This window comes from Sceloporus occidentalis, unplaced genomic scaffold (assembly GCF_023333645.1).
Source record: "Sceloporus occidentalis isolate IW3139 unplaced genomic scaffold, rSceOcc1.0.p SCAF_242, whole genome shotgun sequence".
In the NCBI taxonomy this organism is placed as follows: Eukaryota; Metazoa; Chordata; class Lepidosauria; order Squamata; family Phrynosomatidae; genus Sceloporus; species Sceloporus occidentalis.
Genome location: NW_028317222.1, coordinates 343,905 through 368,885, shown reverse-complemented (window position 1 = coordinate 368,885; position 24,981 = coordinate 343,905). Strand labels below are relative to the sequence as shown.

The following is a 24,981-nucleotide window of genomic DNA, read 5'->3' as shown; positions in this document are numbered from 1 at the left end:
TTTGCCCACACCTGATTTATCTATACAGGGGCCGGCTCACTGATTTATCTATAGATTATACAGGGGGCCGGTCACTGATTTATCTATACATTATACAGGGATGTGGTCACTGATTTATCTATACATTATACAGGGGGCCGGCTCACTGATTTATCTATACAGTATACAGGGGGCCGGCTCACTGATTTATCTATACAGTATACAGGGGGCCGGCTCACTGATTTATCTATACAGTATACAGGGGGCCGGCTCACTGATTTATCTATACATTATACAGGGGGCCGGTCACTGATTTATCTATACGTTATACAGGGGCCGGTCACTGATTTATCTATACATTATACAGGGGGCCGGTCACTGATTTATCTATACATTATACAGGGGGCCGGTCACTGATTTATCTATACATTATACAGGGGCCGGTCACTGATTTATCTATACATTATACAGGGGGCCGGTCACTGATTTATCTATACGTTATACAGGATCCCGGTCACTGATTTATCTATACATTATACAGGGATGTGGTCACTGATTTATCTATACATTCTACAGGGGCTGGTCACTGATTTATCTACACATTATACAGGGTCCGGTCACTGATTTATCTATACATTATACAGGGGCCGGTCACTGATTTATCTATACATTATACAGGGGCCGGTCACTGATTTATCTATACATTATACAGGGGCCGGTCACTGATTTTCTATACATTCTACAGGGGCCGGTCACTGATTTATCTCTACATTATACAGGGGGCCGGTCACTGATTTATCTATACATTCTACAGGGGCCGGTCACTGATTTATCTATACATTATACAGAGGGCCGGTCACTGATTTATCTATACATTATACAGGGGGCCGGTCACTGATTTATCTATACGTTATACAGGGGGCCGGCTCACTGATTTATCTATACGTTATACAGGGTCCCGGTCACTGATTTATCTATACATTATACAGGGGGCCGGTCACTGATTTATCTATACATTCTACAGGGGCCGGCTCACTGATTTATCTATACATTCTACAGGGGGCCGGTCACTGATTTATCTATACATTCTACAGGGGGCCGGTCACTGATTTATCTATACATTATACAGGGGCCGGTCACTGATTTATCTATACATTATACAGAGGGCCGGTCACTGATTTATCTATACATTATACTGGGGGCCGGTCACTGATTTATCTATACATTATACAGGGGGCCGGTCACTGATTTATCTATACGTTATACAGGATCCCGGTCACTGATTTATCTATACGTTATACAGGGATGTGGTCACTGATTTATCTATACATTATACAGGGGCCGGTCACTGATTTATCTATACATTCTACAGGGGCTGGTCACTGATTTATCTACACATTATACAGGGTCCGGTCACTGATTTATCTATACATTATACAGGGGCAGGTCACTGATTTATCTATACATTATACAGGGGCCGGTCACTGATTTATCTATACATTATACAGGGGCCGGTCACTGATTTTCTATACATTCTACAGGGGCCGGTCATTGATTTATCTATACATTATACAGGGGCCGGTCACTGATTTATCTATACATTATACAGAGGGCCGGTCACTGATTTATCTATACATTATACAGAGGGCCGGTCACTGATTTATCTATACATTATACAGAGGGCCGGTCACTGATTTATCTATACATTATACAGGGGGCCGGTCACTGATTTATCTATACGTTATACAGGGGCCGGTTACTGATTTATCTATACGTTATACAGGGGGACGGTCACTGATTTATCTATACATTATACAGGGGGCCGGTCACTGATTTATCTATACGTTATACAGGGTCCCGGTCACTGATTTATCTATACGTTATACAGGGGGCCGGTCACTGATTTATCTATACATTATACAGGGGCCGGCTCACTGATTTATCTATACATTATACAGGGGGCCGGTCACTGATTTATCTATACATTCTACAGGGGGCTGGTCACTGATTTATCTATACATTATACAGGGGCCGGTCACTGATTTATCTATACATTATACAGAGGGCCGGTCACTGATTTATCTATACATTATACAGGGGCCGGTCACTGATTTATCTATACATTATACAGAGGGCCGGTCACTGATTTATCTATACATTATACAGGGGGCCGGTCACTGATTTATTTATTCATTATACAGGGGCCGGTCACTGATTTATCTATACATTATACAGGGGCCGGCTCACTGATTTATCTATACATTATACAGGGGGCCGGTCACTGATTTATCTATACATTCTACAGGGGGCCGGTCACTGATTTATCTATACATTATACAGGGGCCGGTCACTGATTTATCTATACATTATACAGAGGGCCGGTCACTGATTTATCTATACATTATACAGGGGTCCGGTCACTGATTTATCTATACATTATACAGGGGGCCGGTCACTGATTTATTTATTCATTATACAGGGGCCGGTCACTGATTTATCTATACATTATACAGGGGGCCGGTCACTGATTTATCTATACATTATACAGGGGGCCGGTCACTGATTTATCTATACATTCTACAGGGGGCCGGTCACTGATTTATCTATACATTATACAGGGGCCGGTCACTGATTTATCTATACATTATACAGGGGGCCGGTCACTGATTTATCTATACATTATACAGGGGGCCGGTCACTGATTTATTTATTCATTATACAGGGGCCGGTCACTGATTTATCTATACATTATACAGGGGGCCGGTCACTGATTTATCTATACATTATACAGGGGGCCGGTCACTGATTTATCTATACATTATACAGGGGGCCGGTCACTGATTTATCTATACATTATACAGGGGGCCGGTCACTGATTTATCTATACATTATACAGGGGGCCGGTCACCGATTTATCTATACATTATACAGGGGCCGGTCACTGATTTATCTATACATTATACAGGGGGCCGGTCACTGATTTATCTATACATTATACAGGGGCCGGTCACTGATTTATCTATACATTATACAGGGGCCGGTCACTGATTTATCTATACATTATACAGGGGGCCGGTCACTGATTTATCTATACATTATACAGGGGCCGGTCACTGATTTATCTATACATTATACAGGGGCCGGTCACTGATTTATCTATACATTATACAGAGGGCCGGTCACTGATTTATCTATACATTATACAGGGGTCCGGTCACTGATTTATCTATACATTATACAGGGGCCCGGTCACTGATTTATCTATACATTATACAGGGGCCGGTCACTGATTTATCTATACATTATACAGGGGCCGGTCACTGATTTATCTATACATTATACAGGGGGCCGGTCACTGATTTATCTATACATTATACAGGGGCCGGTCACTGATTTATCTATACATTATACAGGGGCCGGTCACTGATTTATCTATACATTATACAGGGGGCCGGTCACTGATTTATCTATACATTATACAGGGGCCGGTCACTGATTTATCTATACATTATACAGGGGCCGGTCACTGATTTATCTATACATTATACAGGGGGCCGGTCACTGATTTATCTATACATTATACAGGGGCCGGTCACTGATTTATATCACTCGATTTCTAAAAATAAAAAAACTTCAAATCCTTTTTTTTTTTTTTTAATATAATTTATTGGATTTTTCCGGCCAGCGCAGAATCTTTAATGCAAATGGATACAAATTCATGCAAAAAAAAAAAAGTAGAAATTCGCAGAACACACCGGAAAACGTAAAAAGAAACGGAGCGAGGAGCGGCTCCTCAGGCGCCCGTTAATCTCTTCGCGGGAAGCAGGCAAATTCTACATTTTTCAGAAAATTTTATAATACAATATTTACATTTTTTTTTTCCATGCAAAAAAACAATTTCCGCGGCCGGACGAGAACGCTTCCGCTTGGGTTTATTCTCCGTGTTTTCACGATTTTTTAAAAGCAACCTTTATTTTTTCCTCTCCTATATATTTTTTTTAACATTTTCACTGTAAAATATATATATATTTCTTTAAAATTACATTGGTGGATTACCCATCGTCCCCGTATTTTTTCAGTTGTGTTTTTTTTTTTTTTTATCTCAGGCAGTTTTCAGAAATGTACATTTTTTTTTATTTTTTTTCCCCAGGTGTAAGTTCTAAAATAAATTAAAAAAATATATAAAAAAAAAAAACAAAAACCAGAAGTATAAACGTAAAATGTATGTAAACCAAAAAAATTGTTGAAATAATTTAAAAGCAAAAAAAAAAAGTTTAGATTGAAATGAAAAATATTGGTCTCCAGGACTAATAAATTCATACTAATAACAATAAAAAAAATAAACGGAAGGAAATGTATATTTTCATATATTTTCTTTGTTGCCATTGTTTAAAATATTTTTTTTTTAAATATATATATATTTTTTTCTTTATACATATTTTATTTCGGGCATCTTTAGTACTTTTTCTTCTTCTCCTCCATCGTTTGACGTCGTCGTAGCAAAATGCAGTTTTTCCTCCCCAATACTTGTAGTGTTCCGTTGTCGACGCCTCGATAAATACTATGATCTATTGATATATCCGACCGTATAGATATATCTATAGGTGGAGAATATTATTTACTCCCCCCCCATGTCATATTTTATTCACAATGACGCGTAACGAAAAGCTTTACAAAAAAAACATATAAAAAAATTAAAGAGACAACAAAATAATCAACAGAAAAGGTTTTTTTTGAGGATAAAAAAAAATAAAAATTAAATTATTGGTTTATAGGATGAATTACAAAGTGCATGAAATGTTACCAGTGAAATAAATAAGTTATTCAGCTGCCGACGTGTGATGCGCGTGACGCCCGCCACAAATATACAGAATATGTACACACAGTCTGTGCGTGTATGCGTGTTCAGTACACGCAAGCTCAGAGAGACCAACCTAAGCACACGCTTAGACACAGACGCAGTCAGCTATATACAGCCATCTTCATACGCACTACACGTGTCCCTGATTCACACGCACACGATTATATCAGTACATGCGCGTAAGTATTTCAAGTGACACATGTATGTGAGCACGCGTGTGCACATCAGAATAATATACAGTAAGGAATTAAATACATGCATACATACATACATGAACGGCTTTGCACACATCCATTCGCGTGTAGATGCACACTCGAGTACATGTGAAGAGCAGGTAGTTAAGAGGTATGAGTGATAGCACAATGGCCCCCTGGACAATCCCCCCCACACTACAGTCTGACACGGGGATCCCCAGGCAGAGAATACACACACACAAAGAACATACGTGTTCTACAGACATGCACGCACACACACATAGTCCAGTCATACTCCGTGGGATCCTGCCTGCTCCCCATAGCGGGCAGTATACAGAGATACACGGCGTGTCCGGCGGCATGCGCGGCTCGGGACAGTCAGTGACGGAGGAGGGGGGGATTGGGGACACGTCTCGCGCAGGAGTTGGGGGTTAATTGGTCAGTCCCCTCTTCTGTAAACACTCCAGATCCTGCGTCTGCTTCAGCTCCTTCATCCTGAGGGGAGAGAAAAACCAAAGATGAGAGAGAGTGGAGAGAATGGCGAGGAGGAAAAGGCAAAGAGAGAGGAGGAGAGACAAGGAGAGAGTGGCAAAGAGAGAGGAGGAGAGACAAGAAGAAAATGGCAACGAGAGAGGAGAGAGGCAAAGAGAGAGTGGCAAAGAGAGAGGAGGAGAGACAAGAAGAAAATGGCAACGAGAGAGGAGAGAGGCAAAGAGAGAATGACAAAGAGAGGGGAGGAGAGAATGCGGAGGATGATGTGTGTTAGGTTATACACCATTGGCTGTGGTGTATAACAGCCAATGGTGTAGTGGGGGGCAGTTGGGCGGGTGGCGGTGGGCGGGCAGTTGGGCAGGTAGTGGTGGGCAGTTAGCGGTGGGCGGGCAGTTGGGCGGGCACCCGGGGCGTTACCTGTGGCGGCAGCGTCGCAGGAAGCGCATGATTTTACGGGCGGCCTGGTCCTGTTTCTTTGTCAAGAAGGAGCCCCTGTGGAGCGGCAGAGAAAACACACATAACGTTACCCCTTTACTTAATACCCCGCGGGGGCCACAAGAGGAAACCGGCCCCCCCAGGACAATGGTCCCGCGCGGCAGGGAGTGTTACGCACTTGATGCGGTGCTGCAGGCCCCCGCGGGCCCCCTCCCGGTAGCTCCGGTAACACTGCTGGATGAGGACAGCTGCCCGGCGGCTCTGCTGGAAACGCTTCTGTTCGTAGTAACTGCGGAACTTGGACTGGATGAGGATGGCCGCCTGCGTCATCTTCTTGTACAGGGCGTACTGAGGGGGTAAGGGGGAGAGACAGTCAGACGGTGGGAACGCCCCCCAGGGGCAAGTACGGGTTCCCCAGGGGTAAGAAACACAGGGAGGGCGTTTCCAGCCTAATTACCTTTAGAGCAATCCACGTCAGCTAGCGAGAGAAGACGGACGGGTTAGTGGAGAAAAAACATGAGAGCCCCAAACATTCGCTTTACAGCAAGGGGCCAAACCAAACAGAACTGGACTACACGGGGGGGGGGGGGGGGTAACGGGGCAGAGATACACGGGGGGTTACAGTGAGTGTAACACAGGGCCGGAGCGGGGATACACGGGGCCGCAATATACAATACGCGGTTAGGGTGAAGGCCGGTGTTAGGAGACTCGGGGGTAGGGTAAGGGCCGGTGTCAGGAGAAGCGGGGGTAGGGTGAGGGCCGGTGTCGGGAGACGCGGGGGTAGGGTGAGGGCCGGGGTCAGGAGATGCGGGGGTAGGGTGAGGGCCGGTGTCAGGAGACGCGGGGGTAGGGTGAGGGCCGGGATACAGCACTCTCAGTACCTGTTTGTATTTCCGGTAGCAGCGCTGAATAACCGCGGCAGCCAAATCTTGCTGCTCCTTTAACCGCCGGCCCTGCGGACAGCACAAGAAAACATCAACAGTCCCTTAATGCTTCTTCATTTATGCAGCTAGCAGCAGAGAGAGAATGACGAGAGACGGAGGGGAGCGAGAGAATGACGAGAGACGGAGGGGAGCGAGAGAATGACGAGAGACGGAGGGGAGCGAGAGAATGACGAGAGACGGAGGGGAGCGAGAGAATGACGAGAGACGGAGGGGAGCGAGAGAATGACGAGAGACGGAGGGGAGCGAGAGAATGACGAGAGACGGAGGGGAGCGAGAGAATGACGAGAGACGGAGGGGAGCGAGAGAATGACGAGAGACGGAGGGGAGCGAGAGAATGACGAGAGACGGAGGGGAGCGAGAGAATGACGAGAGACGGAGGGGAGCGAGAGAATGACGAGAGACGGAGGGGAGCGAGAGAATGACGAGAGACGGAGGGGAGCGAGAGAATGACGAGAGACGGAGGGGAGCGAGAGACGGAGGGGAGCGAGAGACGGAGGGGAGCGAGAGAATGACGAGAGACGGAGGGGAGCGAGAGACGGAGGGGAGCGAGAGAATGACGAGAGACGGAGGGGAGCGAGAGAATGACGAGAGACGGAGGGGAGCGAGAGAATGACGAGAGACAGAGGGGAGGAAAGGCATAGAAATGGCTCCTGATGCCCCTTATATCATTGTTTACGTTGTGGTGGGGGGCTCACCTTATACTTGCGGAAAGCCGTTTGGATGACCCGCGCCGCCTCGTAGAGCTCCCGCTGCTCGTGGTCGGAGAGGGTGAGGAGCGCAAACTCGCTCTCCATGCGCCCGCTGCTGGATGCGCTGAGGAACTCCGACCAACGAGCCGCACCTGGGGGCTCAAACCGCTCGAAGGAGATCTCCCCCAGAGGGGGCGGGGTGGAGGGCGGAGCCTCGGACCTAGAGATCAAAGGAGATCACGTGACCTCACTGCACAGTAACGTGCGCCCAGCGGGGGTAACAACAGCCCGACCCCATCACAGCCACCCCTACCGGGTCACTTTCACGCGCAGGTTCTCCGTACAACGCCGGCTCCCCCTCTTGCTTCGCTGCACGAACGGCCCTGTGTCGGGGGTGACACCCGTGACTGGATCCGTCATCTCCGGGGCTCATCTGGGCGAAACGCGCCAAGGCACGGGCGGCACGGATCCCCTCACTGCGAGGACGAGAGCAGAGTCACCCGTCGCCATGGCAACACACGACACCGCGGCAACACACGACACCACCGTGCCGCCACGGCAACACGCGACACCACGGATACACGCACTGTAAGACTGACCCGTGAGGGGGCAGGCCGGGCATTTTGTCGGCGGTGTCCAGGTAGCTCGCCAGCCACGCCATCGTCTTGCTCAGGTTACTGGGCCGTTCGCGGAGGGGGCCGGAATCGGACGCGGCGAAGTCTTCCTTCTTTATGCGCTCCGGCGTGGCCTCGATGATCTGCTCGGCAAGGGTCACCATATCAACCTGAGAGGGAAGAGGGGGCCGCATGTGGGTCACATACATACATCCGGCGTAAAGATACACAGATGGAGCGGAAGGAAGGTTTATTTTAGTGAGAGGGTAGTAGGTAAGTGGAGCAGCCTCCCTGCAGAAGTGGTAGAGGGTAATACGGTGAGGGTATTAAACATGCATGGGATAGACATACGGCTCCTGAATCTAAGACAACGACTGATTAAGGGTTGAGTCTTTACAGACGGGGGCCGGAAGGGGCCTCCCTGCTCCCACCTGCAGGTAGCGCTGGTTCTCCGTGTCCTCTCTGTACTCCAGGAGGGCCGCGTCTTCTCCATAATCCGCCTCCATGCCGGGGGAGTCCAGGAAAAGGGCGGCTCCTTCAGCGTCCCCCAGATCCCAGGAGGAGGTCCCCAGAATCGGGGGGCTGGGGGGCGTCTCCGCCGGGGCATCCTGGCTGCTTTCGGGGCTGAAGTCTGGGGAACCGCGCAGGGCCGAGCTGCTCGAGTACGCGGAGGTGACCGACACCGAGCCATCCGACACGTCCGAAGGAGACGGGAGACTGCTGAGACCTGGGGAAGACAACATAAAAGATTACCCCACAAGGGGCAGACGCCCAGCTCCCGTGTGTCACCCCGCAGGGGGAGGGGCAGATGCCCACCCCTCCTGTTTTCGGGGTATCTCTGTAACAGTGGAATCAGTCAGGCTTGTTACCGGTGTCTGCGCTGGTGGAGAGGGGGGAGAGCCCTCTACTGGTGTCGTGGTTGCCGAGCAGCGAGTGCCAGCTAGCCCCGTGCAGGTCAGTGTAGTTGCCGGCCACAGACTCCTGTCGCTGCAGTTCCTCGAGGGTGGCCGCCAGCTTGACGTGGCCCCGGGACCGAGCCACCCCCAGGGGGAAACGGCCGAGGGAGTCCGGGATGGAGAGCGCTCTGCAGTCCCAGCGGAAAAGGAGAGAGGCGGCCTCGGTGTGGCCAAGGGCGCACGCCCACATCTGAGAGGAGCAATCAGAGATGAGCTGTGAGAAGGGGGCGGGGCACGCGCGGCAGAACACAAAGTGTTAACGCACAGGAGGGGACGCTTTCTCACCAGGGGGGTGCAGGAGAAGTGATCCACGTTCAGGGGGTCCACCTCCAGCTCCACGGCCAGGCTCTGGGAGTGCAGGCTCCTGCGGGACAGCCAATCACATGTCAGGGTCGTTTTTGGACAACCCGGCCCCCGATACGACCCCTGCCCCCCGATACGCCCCTCACCTCCACTGTATCAGGGTCTCTATGAGCCGGGCGTACCCCTGCGCGGCCGCCAGATGGAGCAGAGTCATGCCACGGAAACTCATCTCGTGCGCCAAGAGGTCTGATGTCACCCAGCAGGTCTGTGACATCATCTTCTCACAAATGGCGACCAATCGGGACTCGAAGCTGTCTCCTGAAGACGTCTGGAGGGGAGGAAAAAAGGCCAAACATCATAACAGGAGCAAGAAAAGAGACAGCAGCCTGGCACTGCGGGGGTCAACAGACGGGGTGGAAAAATCTACTTGGTAATTTAAGAAGCATCTAATCCACTTAGCAAATCCCTGGTGACGTCTCACAGAGCCGGCCCGGGGAGGAATACACTGAGGGCCGCGGACAGACACTCACCTGCGTGGTCTCGGACCCCCGGTACGTGCTCTGCGGGGGCTGCGCGGTCTGCAGGTGGGACGAGCTCATATCCGCCATGCGCCGCTCCATCTGCTCCAGACGCTCCAGAATAGACATCCTGAACTGATTGTCTGCGGAGGGGACAGCGTTAGACATACCCCGACACCAGACCCCACCCCTGCCGGGAGGCTATTCCACGCGCCCACCGATACTTTTACCAATGATAACATTTCCACGATTCTGATTTTAAAGATTCGCCCCCCCCCCCCGATGCTCGGCCCACAGTAACCGGCAAGCACAATATACAGAGCGAGACCCCCGCCGCAGAGCGCTCTGACACCACCGCGTCGGCCCGGGGGCAGAAACAGACGCTAGATACGGACCCCCCGCCCGGTCTCCGGTCCGGCCTCCGAAACAAAGATTCCGGCATCGATCGCTACCTAGGAGAGCCCACGAGGCCCCCGCGCCCCCACCTGCGTAGACAGTTACCGGGGGGGGGCAACGTTATCATTAAAATCGTCATAAACAGGGCTGTGGATCTCCCGTTATCCCGGATGGGGGTGATGTGGGGGTCCGCCGTACCCCAGCCCCTCTCCCCTACCTTCAGCTGCTGTGCTCCACGCCGGCGAGTGCCGCCATCGGGCCGCGCCGTCCCCCTCGGCAGACGGAGGAGTCTCTGTTATAATCCTCACCCTACTAAAATAGCCTCCCCCCCCCCCGCGGGAGTGGAATATTCCGGGTCTCTCCGGACACCCGACTCCACGGCGTCTCTCACCTCGGCTCACGGTCCGTCTGTTGCCCCCCACCCCGGTGGGACAGCCGATGTTGGAAGGGTTAACGGGGGGGGCCGTGACACACGGTTGTAATTGTCCCAGTAACGAGGACCTTCCACCCGCCGCACTCTCGCACTCTCTAAATCTCTCAATCGTATAAGAAGATCGGATTTACCGGGGAGATCAGACAGCCGGCGGGGGGGGGGGGGGGAAGGTGTGCAGAGTACATGGCACCGTGCCCCGGGAGAGGGGGGGATAGAATGTGAATGAAAAACAGGGGGCCGGAGGTGCAGATGGAATAGGAAGAAGGCTTGCTTTACTGGAGAGGGGGTAGATAAGTGGATCAGCCTCCCAGCAGAGGGTAACGCAGTGAGGGGATTAAACACGCATGGGATAGACATACGGCTCCTGGATCTAAGGCGAGACCAGCGACTGATCGACTAGACGGGGGGGAGCGGGGCTGATCGGGGCAGAGTTCGGGTTTGTATATTTCTACGCGTGAATAACGTTTTCATGGGAAAACCCCCAGATGAGATATTAATACCCTTCTGAGACGAAGCGGGGTATTTATAACGCGGGGATTACACGTAAATACAGAGCAGGAAACAAAGCGTTAATACGGCTGTAATCTGATCTATTAAAACATTTACTATTCCACTCATCTGGCAGTATGCCCCTCCTCCTGCGGGGCGCCTGACCCTCCCCCTGCGGGGCGTCTGCCCCTCCCCCTGCGGGGCGGCACAGACGGCTGAGTATAAGGGTGCAGCGGTGGCCTAGATGGAGTTAAGTCGGTGACAGAGGACACTGTGGACTTTCTATAAAGGGTCTCGGCCGCTCTCCCCCCTCTCGCTGCTCTGCTCCCGGGAATGAAAGGCATGTGGCCGGCGTCACCGTGTCCTTCCACAGCCAGGAAAATAGTCCCAGGTGGGATTCGAGTTGCTGGCGGCTGCTGAAAGACGAGGGACGGAAATAGAAAGGAGGGATTCCACCGACGCCAGCAGGGGCTCACGCTGGAGGAGAGCTGGCAGGGGGGCCAGAGCCCCCCCGCGGCCGGCAGGGGGAACCAGAGACCACCGCGGCCGGCAGGGGGGAGCGAGAGGCGAGAGACCACCGCGGCCATCAGGGGGAGCGAGAGGCGAGAGACCACCGCAGCCATCAGGGGGAGCGAGAGGCCACCGCGGGCCGGCAGGGGGAGCGAGAGGCCACCGCGGGAGGTGGCCAGAAGCACGGACTTCCCCACGCACGTCTCGCTCCCTGTGGAATAAGTTGCCGACGTCAAACAAGAACACGGTCCTCCACGGTCCAAACACAAAGCCCGACGTCGGCCACGAGTCATGCGGCTGGCACGAGGGGCCCTTCAGACACGGGGCGCTACGTTTAGTAAGAGGGGCCACAGCAAGACTCGTGGGAACGCTGAAGGTTCAGGGAGGCCTCGATGGAGATAAAGGACCCCCAAACATCACCTGGGAGTGACGGGGACCTCGAGGTCCTCGATGGCCGGGATTTTGGGCCATACGTAAGCAGAGCCTGAGAAGCGGTCTCTGCGGGGCGGTCGCTCTAAGCTCAAGAGACACAGCCGGGAAGAAGCCTCTTGGAAACCGTACCCTCATTGCCGCTAATAATTGCCCCTGGGTGGGGCAGACATAGAGTCCCTGTTCTACCCCCATCCAGAACATAAAAGCCCCGACCCCACTGCGGCCGGTTAAATCACACACCAGAGATCGGGGGACGAACGTGGTCCAGAGAGCACCCCCCCAACCGAACAAACCGAAAGGGTTAAATCCATCCCCCCGGGGCCCCGCCTCTTACCGTCCAGGGACAGCCAGTCCAGTTGGGTGCTGGGCAGAGACAGGAAGTTCCGGGCTCGGTACTCGAAGATCACGGAGTGCGAGATGATCTGCTGGTGCTGGACGACCTGCAGCGTGACCAGCCCGGCCTCGTGTGCTGCAACGGACACGCACCACCGTTAAGCGGACACGCCACAAACACGCCACGCGAGCACCGAAACACACGGCCGACACGGACCGCGTCCTCACCTGGGCAATAACAGCGGAGGACTCCTGATTGGATGAGAGAGGCCGGTACGGTCACATGATCAAACACGCAGGAATAGGAGTCCATATCCTCCACCCAGGGCCCCGTAATCAGGATCTTGACGCCGCCCTGTGGGGAGGAAAAGACACTTTAGTAAAAATTACTGCCCCTCCCTGGAGGCTTTTAACAAAAAAAAAACAAACAAAAAAAACATATTATATTAGTGTAATAATAATAATAATATTAGTGTAATAATAATAACAATATTACATTGGTGTAATAATAATATTATATTGGTGTAATAATAATATTATATTGGTATAATAAAAATATATTGGTATAATAAAAATAATATTATATTGGTGTAATAATAATAATATATTGATATAATACAAATAATGATATTATATTGGTGTAATAATAATAATATTATATTGGTGTAAAAATATTATATTAGTGTAATATAATATATTAGTGTACAAGTATAATAAATACTTTATATAATAGAGAAACATGTCAGGAAAAGGAACTTTTCCATATAATAAAAAATATTCCTGATAAAAACAAATAAAAAAAGTACAATAGTAAAAAAAAAAAAAAAAAAAAAAGGGGGGAGCATGAACAAACTCATATTTAGCACCAAAGTGACGTCTGGGTCACGGCTAACATTTTTCTTAAAAAAAAAAATGTAAAATGTAAAAAATAAATAAATCACACAAAAAGAAACAAAAATAAAAAGATCACAAACCCAAAAAGTTAAACAATCCCAACAATAAAAATATAAAAACAAAAATTAAAAAAAATTTATATATAAATATATATATATATAAAAAAAAAATAGATTACAAAAGCAAAACGTTTATGTAAATAAAATAAAAAAATAATTAAAAAAAAAATCACAAAAGCCAAAATCCCAACACGAGATACTTGGGAGTCTCCTTGATGCCACTAAATGTTCTTAATAAAACTACCCGAGATCACTGAACCAATCAATACCTTAGTAATAGGGGAGGAACAACCTAATGGGGAGGAATAATCCAGCAGATCCCGAGAGCAGGAAGACGGCCGCTTCCATATTATTATATCTAAAGATCTGCCCGTCCCGGGTGATTACAGCGAGGACCATGCAGCCAGATCAATTGCTTTTTTGTGCAATACTGCCACCTAGTGACAAAGAAACCCAACGCAAGGGTCTGGACTACTGCTTTAAAGACCTCAGAGGTCTCTTAGTCAGATTGGACAGTTAAATATATTATTTAATCTTAATATTGAATCACAGGTAATAACTACGACAATGAAAACTATAAAAACAGCCACGGAAAAAGTATTTCTGTTTGTAGCCGTTCTCATCAGACGATTGTTGCCCTTCTATTAGGGAATTACCCAGAATGCCTCACCTCAGGGTAGGACCACTCAGGGGAGAAGTCAGTGATTCCGACAAGCGGAACAGAGGCGTCCCCGGCGTCGGTGAACGTGGCGGGCGCTCCCATTGGCTGGACGGGCTGCTGCAGATACCCCGCGTCGGCCGGCGAGGAGCGGGCCTGCGGCTCTCCGTACGGCTCGTAGGCGGTCGGCGCGCTCTCCTCCGTCATCAGGTCGGAGATCAGGTCCGGGAAGTGGCTGTCGAAGGAGATGTTGAAGTTTTCGGTGGAGAGCTCCATGTGGACGCTGGAAGCCCCCGACGAGGAGCTCAGGTCGCTCCGCATGACGGAGGAGCTCAGGTCGCTCCGCATGACGGAGGAGCTCAGGTCGCTCCGCATGACGGAGGAGCTCAGGTCGCTCTGGATGATGGAGTAGAGGTCGCTCATGTGGGTGGCCGGAGTCTCCGCTTCCTCCTGCGCGTCGGCTGTAGATACCACCTCGGCCTCCGGCTTCCCGGCAGCCGCCTCTTCCCTGGTGTCCATGCCCACCTCGGATCCTGGGCCGCCTTCTTCCTTCACCTCGTCGTCTCCCGGTCGTGACGTGCTCGGGTTTTCCTCCTCGGCGCACGGTGCCAACTCTCCCGACCCTGCCGCTCCACCTGCCTGCGCAACCAGCTCCACGGTCCCACCTTCCGCCGTCTCGGTCTTAAACTCCCTCCTTCCTGCCGCGCCTCCGTAGGTCTGCCCCTCCTTGGGGCTGTTGAGGAAGGAGTCCGGATCGAATGCCCCCGTGCTGCCGGCCGCCGCCTCCATGGTCACCTCTAAGCTCTGAGACGAGGAAAGCAGCAAACCCTCGACAGGAGAGGGCAGGAGGGAAATGCCAACCGGCACAGCCGTCGGCTGACTTCCTGCCTCCGCCGGCATCAGGTGTTGGCTGGGGGTCAGCGCCAGGGGCTTCTCAGGAATGCCAGTCATTACCAGCACGGCGCTGATGCCGGGAACCCCCGGGGTGGTTGTTATGGTAACGCCCGTGAGCTCTCGCTCCGCGTAGAATCCGTTGGTGAGGGCGAGCGGCGGAGACGCCTGCGTGGAGTCCGGGAGATCGGGGAAGGAGCGCGAGGAGCCGGGGTCACTTCCTGTGGGGGTGCGGCTACCTTTGTGACCCCCTCGGCGTTCTTTCCCATGGTCCGGCTCCGCAGAGGAGGAAGAGATATTCTGGACCTCGGTGAGAGCGGGAAACGAGCAGAGCCGCGGCTCCACCTTCGGAGAGATGATGCGGTGCTTGGTGCTGCTGCATTTGTGGGGGACGCCGCCGGAAGACCCTGAAACATAAGGGGAAAATTCATACAGCGCAAACACATTCCGTAGAGCTGTACAAGAAGTACGGGGCGAGAGGGCAGAGGTAACCCCCAAACGCAGGGGGTGGGTGGGAGGCGGGTTGCGAGTTCAGGGGTGGCACTGACCCAGGTTGGTGCTGCAGAGACAGGCGTGCGTGCGCGGAGGAGGCTTCGCCTGGTGCGTGTCCAGAATCTGTTGCACGAGCTGCTCTATGGAGAACTCGCTGGTCCCGTTCCCGTTACTGCAGGACCATTTAATGCCGTGAACTGAAAGAAAAAGAAAGGGTTAATGAATCCTGAATCCATGCCCCACATCACCCCCTGCCCAATACCCTCCAGCATTCCCTGCCACCTCTACCTCCTGCCCTCCTCCCCCCCACCGCCACCTCTACCCCTGCCCTCCTCTCCCAGACGGATACCATCTCCTCCGCCTCTACTCCCTGCCCTCCTCTCCCCCCTGCCCATACACATCGGTCTCAGCTGGTTGATGAGATCCTCTTTGCTCCACTTCATCCACTCCTTGCGGTCGCTGTTGGTGGAGCACAGGATGGGGCCACAGATTTTCCCACAATCCTCGATGGCCGGAACATTCAGGTAATGGACGAGCACAATGTCCGGGTTCTGAAACAAAACACACGGGGCTCGTCGTTCACAGTTGCCCCTCAAGCCTCCCTGCCTGCCCTCCTGGTTGGGTAAATGCCCCTTTCCCCCCCAGAGACGGCGCACACTAGACAGCTCAGTGGTGACATCTTGTGGTCAGTTGGCAAACTGCAGGCTCAGCACAACTCCGCCACAGTCCAGAGGAGAACTGTCTCCATCCCCCCCCCTGGAGCCCCTCATTTACCCCACCTCATTTACCCCCCTCACCGACGGATGCCAAGAAAGAGAAGAGGAACGTGAGATCCGGTTAGACTGGTTTGGGGGCCGCAGGTTAAATGACCGTGGCCCCCGCGACTCACCTGCAGAAGCCAGTAGCAGCGGCGGTGGAAGGTGGGAACGATGGAAGAATGCACGTAACAACCGTACAGACACTGGAAATAAAGAGAGGGCGCGTTACAGGCGCCAGCAGCCCTTTAACCCATCGCTGTCAGATTACAAGGCACACAGGCGCGTCCGCGTCCCCCGCCCCGCGCTCTCACCTCCATTCCTTGGACCTTCAGCTTCATGTGGTCCTCCCGAGTGGTCTTGCCGTCTTTCCTCTTCTTCCAGCAGTATCCGTCCTTCCGGTACTTCACCTTTTTGCGGTTGTACAGAATGATGGAGCCGTTCTGGGGTCTGGGAGACAACGGGAGACGGTCAGGGACCGGAAAAAAGGGTCCGCAGACAGACAGGCAGACAGACAGAGAGGCGGACAGAGAGGCAGGCAGACAGAGAGGCGGGCAGACGGAGAGGCGGGCAGACGGAGAGGCGGGCAGACGGAGAGGCGGGCAGACGGAGAGGCGGGCAGACGGAGAGGCGGGCAGACGGAGAGGAGGGCAGACGGAGAGGCGGGCAGACGGAGAGGCGGACAGACGGAGAGGCGGACAGACGGAGAGGCGGACAGACGGAGAGGCGGACAGACGGAGAGGCAGGGAGGCAGGCAGACAGACAGAGAGGCAGACAGACAAAGAGGCAGGCAGACAGAGAGGCAGGCAGGCAGACAGAGAGGCAGGCAGGCAGACAGAGAGGCAGGCAGACAGAGAGGCAGGCAGACAGAGAGGCAGGCAGACAGAGAGGCAGACAGACAGAGAGGCAGGCAGACAGAGAGGCAGACAGACAGAGAGGCAGGCAGACAGGCGGACAGGGACCCCGTAACACGCAAGCAAACCCCGGTACCTGGTTTTGGGGGCAGAAGACAGCCATTCATCGTGTTTCTCAAACGTGATCAGGTAAGAGGCGATTTCCTGCAGGAGAGAACGGGGATTACTTGAAGCTGCGCTGTACAGCGGGGCGGAGTATAATCCACCGGGTCACGTTGGGTTAATTGCCCTGAATTTACGGGGCATTTTTTGCCGCGCCCCACTGTGTAAAAATGACCAATCGGATGCATTTTTGGCAAACGCTCCACCTTACAGAGTTAGATCACGAGCCAGGTCAGCTGATGATGTCATGATCTCATGATGTAATACACCAAATGGTTTTAATACCGTATTTGCTCGATTATAAGACGACCCCCCCCCCAAATCTGAATATTAATTTAGGAAAAAAACAAAAAGCCTGAATATAAGACGACCCTATAGGAGAAAAGTTTTACCAGTAAATGTTACTTCATGTAAACTACTTTTTTTAATAAAAGCTATGATTGAGAAAAATATTTTGTTTTTATTTCCTTTTATTTTCCAACCTGTCCCCCAGTTATGCACATCTGCCCCAGAAATGCCTTATACCCCCTATATGCCACTGTGCCCCATGATAGGCCTTTTAACCCCCTATATGCCCCTCTGCCCCATGATATGCCTTATACCCCTATATGCCACTCTGGCATATAGCGGGTTAAAAGGCATATAATGGGGCTGAGTGGCATATAGGGGGTTAAAATGCATTTCTGGAGGTATATATATTAACTGCTAACAGCAATCACACTCCTATCAAGCTAAGGCAGCCAGTACATGCTGGAACCTGGGGATGATAGTAGTGTGATTACAGCCTCCCTATGCCATGATACCACCACCACCCCCTTACACATCCATGCTATCACACACACACTCATTCACAAACATTTAAATACTCATTCATTCCATTAATCACACATACTTCACACATTAATCACAAAAATGGGAGAGCGCGGCGGCTGCAGGTTAATGTTAGAAGAATGGGGAGAGCGCGGCGGCTGCAGTTTAATGTTAGAGGAATGGGGGAGAGCGCGGCGGCTGCAGTTTAATGTTAGAGGAATGGGGGAGAGCGCGGCGTCTGCAGTTTAATGTTAGAGGAATGGGGGAGAGCGCGGCGTCTGCAGTTTAATGTTAGAGGAATGGGGGAGAGCGCGGCGGCTGCAGTTTAATGTTAGAGGAATGGGGGAGAGCGCGGCGGCTGCAGTTTAATGTTAGAGGAATGGGGGAGAGCGCGGCGGCTGCAGTTTAATGTTAGAGGAATGGGGGAGAGCACGGCGGCTGCAGTTTAATGTTAGAAGAATGGGGGAGAGCGCGGCGGCTGCAGTTTAATGTTAGTAGAATGGGGGAGAGCGCGGCGGCTGCAGTTTAATGTTAGAAGAATGGGGGAGAGCGCGGCGGCTGCAGTTTAATGTTAGAAGAATGGGGGAGAGCGCGGCGGCTGCAGTTTAATGTTAGAGGAATGGGGGAGAGCGTGGCGGCTGCAGTTTAATGTTAGAGGAATGGGGAGAGCGCGGCGGCTGCAGTTTAATGTTAGAGAAATGGGGGAGAGCGCGGCGGCTGCAGTTTAATGTTAGAAGAATGGGGAGAGCGCGGCGGCTGCAGTTTAATGTTAGAGGAATGGGGGAGAGCGCGGCGGCTGCAGTTTAATGTTAGTAGAATGGGGGAGAGCGCGGCGGCTGCAGTTTAATGTTAGAGGAATGGGGGAGAGCGCGGCGGCTGCAGTTTAATGTTAGTAGAATGGGGGAGAGCGCGGCTGCAGTTTCATGTTAGAGGAATGGGGGAGAGAGCGGCGGCTGCAGTTTAATGTTAGGAGAATGGGGGAGAGCGCGGCGGCTGCAGTTTAATGTTAGAGAAATGGGGGAGAGCGCGGCGGCTGCAGTTTCATGTTAGAGGAATGGGGGAGAGAGCGGCGGCTGCAGTTTAATGTTAGAGGAATGGGGGAGAGCGCGGCGGCTGCAGTTTAATGTTAGAGAAATGGGGGAGAGCGCGGCGGCTGCAGTTTAATGTTAGAGGAATGGGGGAGAGCGCGGCGGCTGCAGTTTAATGTTAGAGGAATGGGGGAGAGCGCGGCGGCTGCAGTTTAATGTTAGAAGAATGGGGGAGAGCGGCGGCTGCAGTTTAATGTTAGAGAAATGGGGGAGAGCGCGGCGGCTGCAGTTTAATGTTCATAAATGTAAAATAATGCACTTGGGATGAACCCCCCCCAGTGCAGAATAAAGAATTGGGGCCCCTGGGCGGTCAGGAGAAGGCACTTGGGGGTATTTACTATATTACTGATGACTTAAAGGTAAGCAGACAATAAAAAAAAAAAGGGGAGGAAAAAGGAAGCAGGGTGCTGGGGGTATACAGAGGAGAACTCGTAGCAGAAGAAGGGAGGAGGTTTTGCTCCTCCACAGATCTGGTGCAATCTCGGAGTATTGGGGGGCAGATCTCGGAGTATTGGGGGAGGGGTTCTGGAGACCCCCGGGGGCCGGACGGCAGCCACGTTTTAGGGTTCCGCACCTCGTTGGTGTTCCAGCGATGCCTCTCTTTGGGCAGGACGGGGCACTTGGGTAAACATTCCAGCAGCTTCTTGGGGAGGAACACTTTGATATGGTGAGTGTTTTCTGGGGGAAGGAAACGGAGGGGAGCGTTATAAACGGCGGACCTCACAACACCGGCATTTAATGATCGTTCCCGGGAACATCGCTCGCTTCTCCTTTTTACCCCAGCTGTAGTTTTTTTGCCCCGGAATATAAAGCTTTCAGAAGTTTGTATGATTCTCGCTCTGTTATCTGACCCCCGACTTCTTATCATATACAGCACGACAATAGAATGACTCAGTCTTAATCCCCCGGCAGGACTCTCTGACTAAGTCTATGGAGAGAAGGACTTCATTAGCATTGCCATAAAGCATCCGCTCAGTGCGGTGACAGAGCCGGGAAAGTCACCCAAACGTGACAGGACCTCGTCAGTCCAAACCCGGCCCTCGCTAACGTTCTAGTAAAGATAATTGTACTGCGCTGCGGAAAATGATGGCGCGCCCCTTACTTAACCCCTTACTCACCTGAGACCTCCGCACACTCTTTAGTATTCATTGTAAACGGCTTAACATCTCTGGGAGGCGAGGAGATGCGTTACACCGAAGCCTGTCTGGAACCACGGTGACCTGGAACATGGGGGAGAGGGAAGAGGGGGGAGCGGGGCGAGTGCGGAGAGAGGGGGGAGCGGGGCGAGTGCGGAGAGAGGGGGGGAGCGGGGCGAGTGCAGAGAGAGGGGGGAGCGGGGCGAGTGCGGAGAGAGGGGGGAGCGGGGGCGAGTGCAGAGAGAGGGGGGAGCGGGGCGAGTGCAGAGAGAGGGGGGAGCGGGGCGAGTGCAGAGAGAGGGGGGGAGCGGGGCGAGTGCAGAGAGAGGGGGGAGCGGGGCGAGTGCAGAGAGAGGGGGGGAGCGGGGCGAGTGCAGAGAGAGGGGGGGAGCGGGGCGAGTGCAGAGAGGGGGGGAGCGGGGCGAGTGCAGAGAGAGGGGGGGAGCGGGGCGAGTGCGGAGAGAGGGGGGAGCGGGGCGAGTGCGGAGAGAGGGGGGAGCGGGGGCGAGTGCGGAGAGAGGGGGGAGCGGGGCGAGTGCGGAGAGAGCGGGGCGAGTGCGGAGAGAGCGGGGCGAGTGCGGAGAGAGTGCGGAGAGAGCGGGGCGAGTGCGGAGAGAGGGGGGGAGCGGGGCGAGTGCGGAGGGAGAGGGGGGAGAAGACGGGGGAGAATGTCATTAGTAAACGATGATTAGCCGGAGACCGCAACGCAAACAACACGCAGCTCCAATACCCCGAAGCATGCGCACACGCTGCCCCCCATCAGCCCAGCCTGATGATGAGCAAAACTCCCATCATCCTGATATATAAATAATAACACACATTGTACAGCGCTGCGGAGTATGACGGCGATATATAAATAATAATAACACACATTGTACAGCGCTGCGGAGTATGACGGCGATATATAAATAATAATAACACACATTGTACAGCGCCGCGGAGTATGACGGCGATATATAAATAATAATAACACACATTGTACAGCGCTGCGGAGTATGACGGCGATATATAAATAATAATAATAACACACATTGTACAGCGCCGCGGAGTATGACGGCGATATATAAATAATAATAACACACATTGTACAGCGCTGCGGAGTATGACGGCGATATATGAATAATAATAATAACACACATTGTACAGCGCCGCGGAGTATGACGGCGATATATAAATAATAACACACATTGTACAGCGCTGCGGAGTATGACGGCGATATATAAATAATAATAACACATTGTACAGCGCTGCGGAGTATGACGGCGATATATAAATAATAATAACAACACACATTGTACAACGCTGCGGAGTATGACGGCGATATATAAATAATAACACACATTGTACAGCGCTGCGGAGTATGACGGCGATATATAAATAATAATAACACATTGTACAGCGCTGCGGAGTATGACGGCGATATATAAATAATAATAACACATTGTACAGCGCTGCGGAGTATGACGGCGATATATAAATAATAATAATACACATTGTACAGCGCTGCGGAGTATGACGGTGATATATGAATAATAATAATAACACACATTGTACAGCGCTGCGGAGTATGACGGCGATATATAAATAATAACACACATTGTACAGCGCTGCGGAGTATGACGGCGATATATAAATAATAACACATTGTACAGCGCTGCGGAGTATGATGGCGATATATAAATAATAACACACATTGTACAGCGCTGCGGAGTATGATGGCGATATATAAATAATAATAACACACATTGTACAGCGCTGCGGAGTATGACGGCGATATATAAATAATAACACACATTGTACAGCGCTGCGGAGTATGACGGCGATATATAAATAATAACACATTGTACAGCGCTGCGGAGTATGATGGCGATATATAAATAATAACACACATTGTACAGCGCTGCGGAGTATGACGGCGATATATAAATAATAACACACACTGTACAGCGCTGCGGAGTATGACGGCGATATATAAATAATAATAACACATTGTACAGCGCTGCGGAGTATGATGGCGATATATAAATAATAATAATAACACACATTGTACAGCGCTGCGGAGTATGACGGCGATATATAAATAATAATAACACACATTGTACAGCGCTGCGGAGTATGATGGCGATATATAAATAATAATAACACACATTGTACAGCGCTGCGGAGTATGATGGCGATATATAAATAATAATAACACACATTGTACAGCGCTGCGGAGTATGACGGCGATATATAAATAATAATAATAACACACATTGTACAGCGCTGCGGAGTATGACGGCGATATATAAATAATAATAACACACATTGTACAGCGCTGCGGAGTATGACGGCGATATATAATAAATGCCATGGGGTGTTAAATGAAAGCTGGTCTCTCATTGGCTGGTGCCGCGGCCCGTTTTACAGGGATGCACAGCATTGTTGGGTGGGTGGGGTTTGCCGGGATGACCCCGCCTCCTCCATACAGTGAAGCGCAGGCGGCAGGCAGCTTTATCCAATCGAGGGCCCCGGGCGCATTCTCCTCGCACTGGACTCGCGTTTCACTGCACAGAATGAGACTTCTGTGTCCTCTGGCTCCCCCCCCTGCGGCCTCTACTGGAAGCAGGAAGTATACCTCAACTACAAGCCGCAGGACTAGCAGCAGCCAATCACACGCATGTTTAACAGACAAGTGATTGGATTAAATCCTTGTGGCCGTGTTCCTGAGCATGCGCAGGAAGTGTTCGCACAACTACTTCCTGTAATCCCTGGCAGCAGCCAGGGGAGGAGCTAAACAAAAACAAAAAATGGACCCCCAACAGGAAGTAAAAGGGGGTAATGGAGGCGGGGGTTTATTCTTTATTCTGTTAATAACGGGGAGGAAAAAGCTAAAAGCAGACTTCCCAATGACGATGGAATCGCACTGAGTGGGCGGGGCCAGTGCGGTCGCCACGGATACAGCAGGAGGGGAATTTTTGGGCAAATCATTTCTGGTGGAAGTTAAGGAACCCCTGTCCAGCCTGTGTACCTGGCGCTGTACCCACACACACACAGCACCCATCCAGCCCATGTACCCAGCGCTGTTCCCACACACACACCACCTGTGTACTCGGCACTGTACCCACACACACAGCACCCATCCAACCGGTGTACCCGGTGCTGTACCCACGCACACAGCACCCATCCAGCCTGTGTACCCGGTGCTGTACCCACGCATGCACACAGCACCCATCCAGCCTGTGTACCCAGCGCTGTACCCACACATGCACACAGCACCCATCCAGCCTGTGTACCCGGAGCTGTACCCACACATGCACACAGCACCCATCCAGCCTGTGTACCCGGCGCTGTACCCACACATGCACACAGCACCCATCCAGCCTGTGTACCCGGCACTGTACCCACACATGCACACAGCACCCATCCAGCCTGTGTACCCGGCGCTGTACCCACACACACACACAGCACCCATCCAGCCTGTGTACCCGGCGCTGTACCCACACACACACACAACACCCATCCAGCCTGTGTACCCGGCACTGTACCCGCACATGCAGCCTATGTGCCCAGCGCTGAACCCACGCACAGAGCATGTACACATGGCACCCATCCAGCCTGCATATACAGTGACATACCAAGCACCGATCCAAATACCGTATACACAGCACTGTACATACAGACACACACAGCACTGTACCCACATAGAACCTATCCAGCAGGTGTACACAGTACTGTACCACATAGAACCTATCCAGCAGGTATACACAGCACTGTACCCACATAGAACCTACCCAGTCGGTATACACAGCACTGCACCAATGTGCATAGCACCCAGCCTGTAGACAGCACTTTACACACAGTGCACCCATGTAACATGTAGACAGCACTGTACACACAAAACCTATTCGGCCGGCATACACAGCTCTGTATACACGAGGCCCTTGGAACACAACACCCATCCTATATACACGGCACCGCTCTGTCAATATACCCGTTATGTACCCCGCACCCACTCACCTCCCCAGGACCCTCCTGCCGCCATCTTATCACCGAGCCCCCCTCCTCACACCTCCGGCAGGTGACGTCAGCGCGCACAGCGTGCGGGGGCTGCCTAGAGTGGCGTCAGCGCGCACGGCGAAACCGGAAGTGGGGCAGAGCAGCGGCATGTGCCTCGCGCTCAGCCAGAGCCCGGCACACTAAGGGTTATTGGGAGTCCACGCGGACCGTAACTCCCAGCAGCCGCGGACTTTAACCCCCAGACCGTAACTCCCAGCAGCCGCGGACTTTAACTCCCAGACCGTAACTCCCAGCAGCCGCGGACTTTAACCCTCAGACCGTAACTCCCAGCAGCCGCGGACTTTAACTCCCAGACCGTAACTCCCAGCAGCCGCGGGCGGTATCTCCCAGACCGTAACTCCCAGCAGCAGGGGACCTTAACACCCAGCGGCCGCGGACGGTAACTCTCAGACTATAACTCCCAGCAGCCGCGGACCTGACCGGTGTCGGGGGGTGAGTGGCGGTTGTAACGCATCTTCAATTCCTTGCACTCAGCCTGTGACGTGTTTCTTGCTCTGCGGGGGCGGGGCTTCTGCAGGGCGAACACTCTTAGTGATCATTGAAAC

The 24,981-nt window shown here is 52.1% G+C and overlaps 1 protein-coding gene across 1 annotated transcript; it reads right to left on the bottom strand.

Moving 5' to 3' along the window:
• Nucleotides 1-5,465: 5,465 nt before the first annotated feature.
• On the bottom strand, nucleotides 5,466-20,390 carry LOC149276303 (calmodulin-binding transcription activator 2-like). Its single transcript, XM_089503708.1, is given in 22 exon segments — nucleotides 5,466-5,529; nucleotides 5,944-6,018; nucleotides 6,140-6,309; nucleotides 6,419-6,439; nucleotides 6,843-6,914; nucleotides 7,601-7,840; nucleotides 8,190-8,378; nucleotides 8,640-8,935; nucleotides 9,078-9,354; nucleotides 9,450-9,528; nucleotides 9,614-9,795; nucleotides 9,998-10,128; nucleotides 12,580-12,714; nucleotides 12,807-12,933; nucleotides 14,202-15,487; nucleotides 15,629-15,769; nucleotides 15,970-16,123; nucleotides 16,462-16,533; nucleotides 16,642-16,777; nucleotides 17,318-17,385; nucleotides 19,816-19,919; nucleotides 20,360-20,390. Coding segments are annotated over 22 exon segments (4,050 nt in total).
• Nucleotides 20,391-24,981: the final 4,591 nt, after the last annotated feature.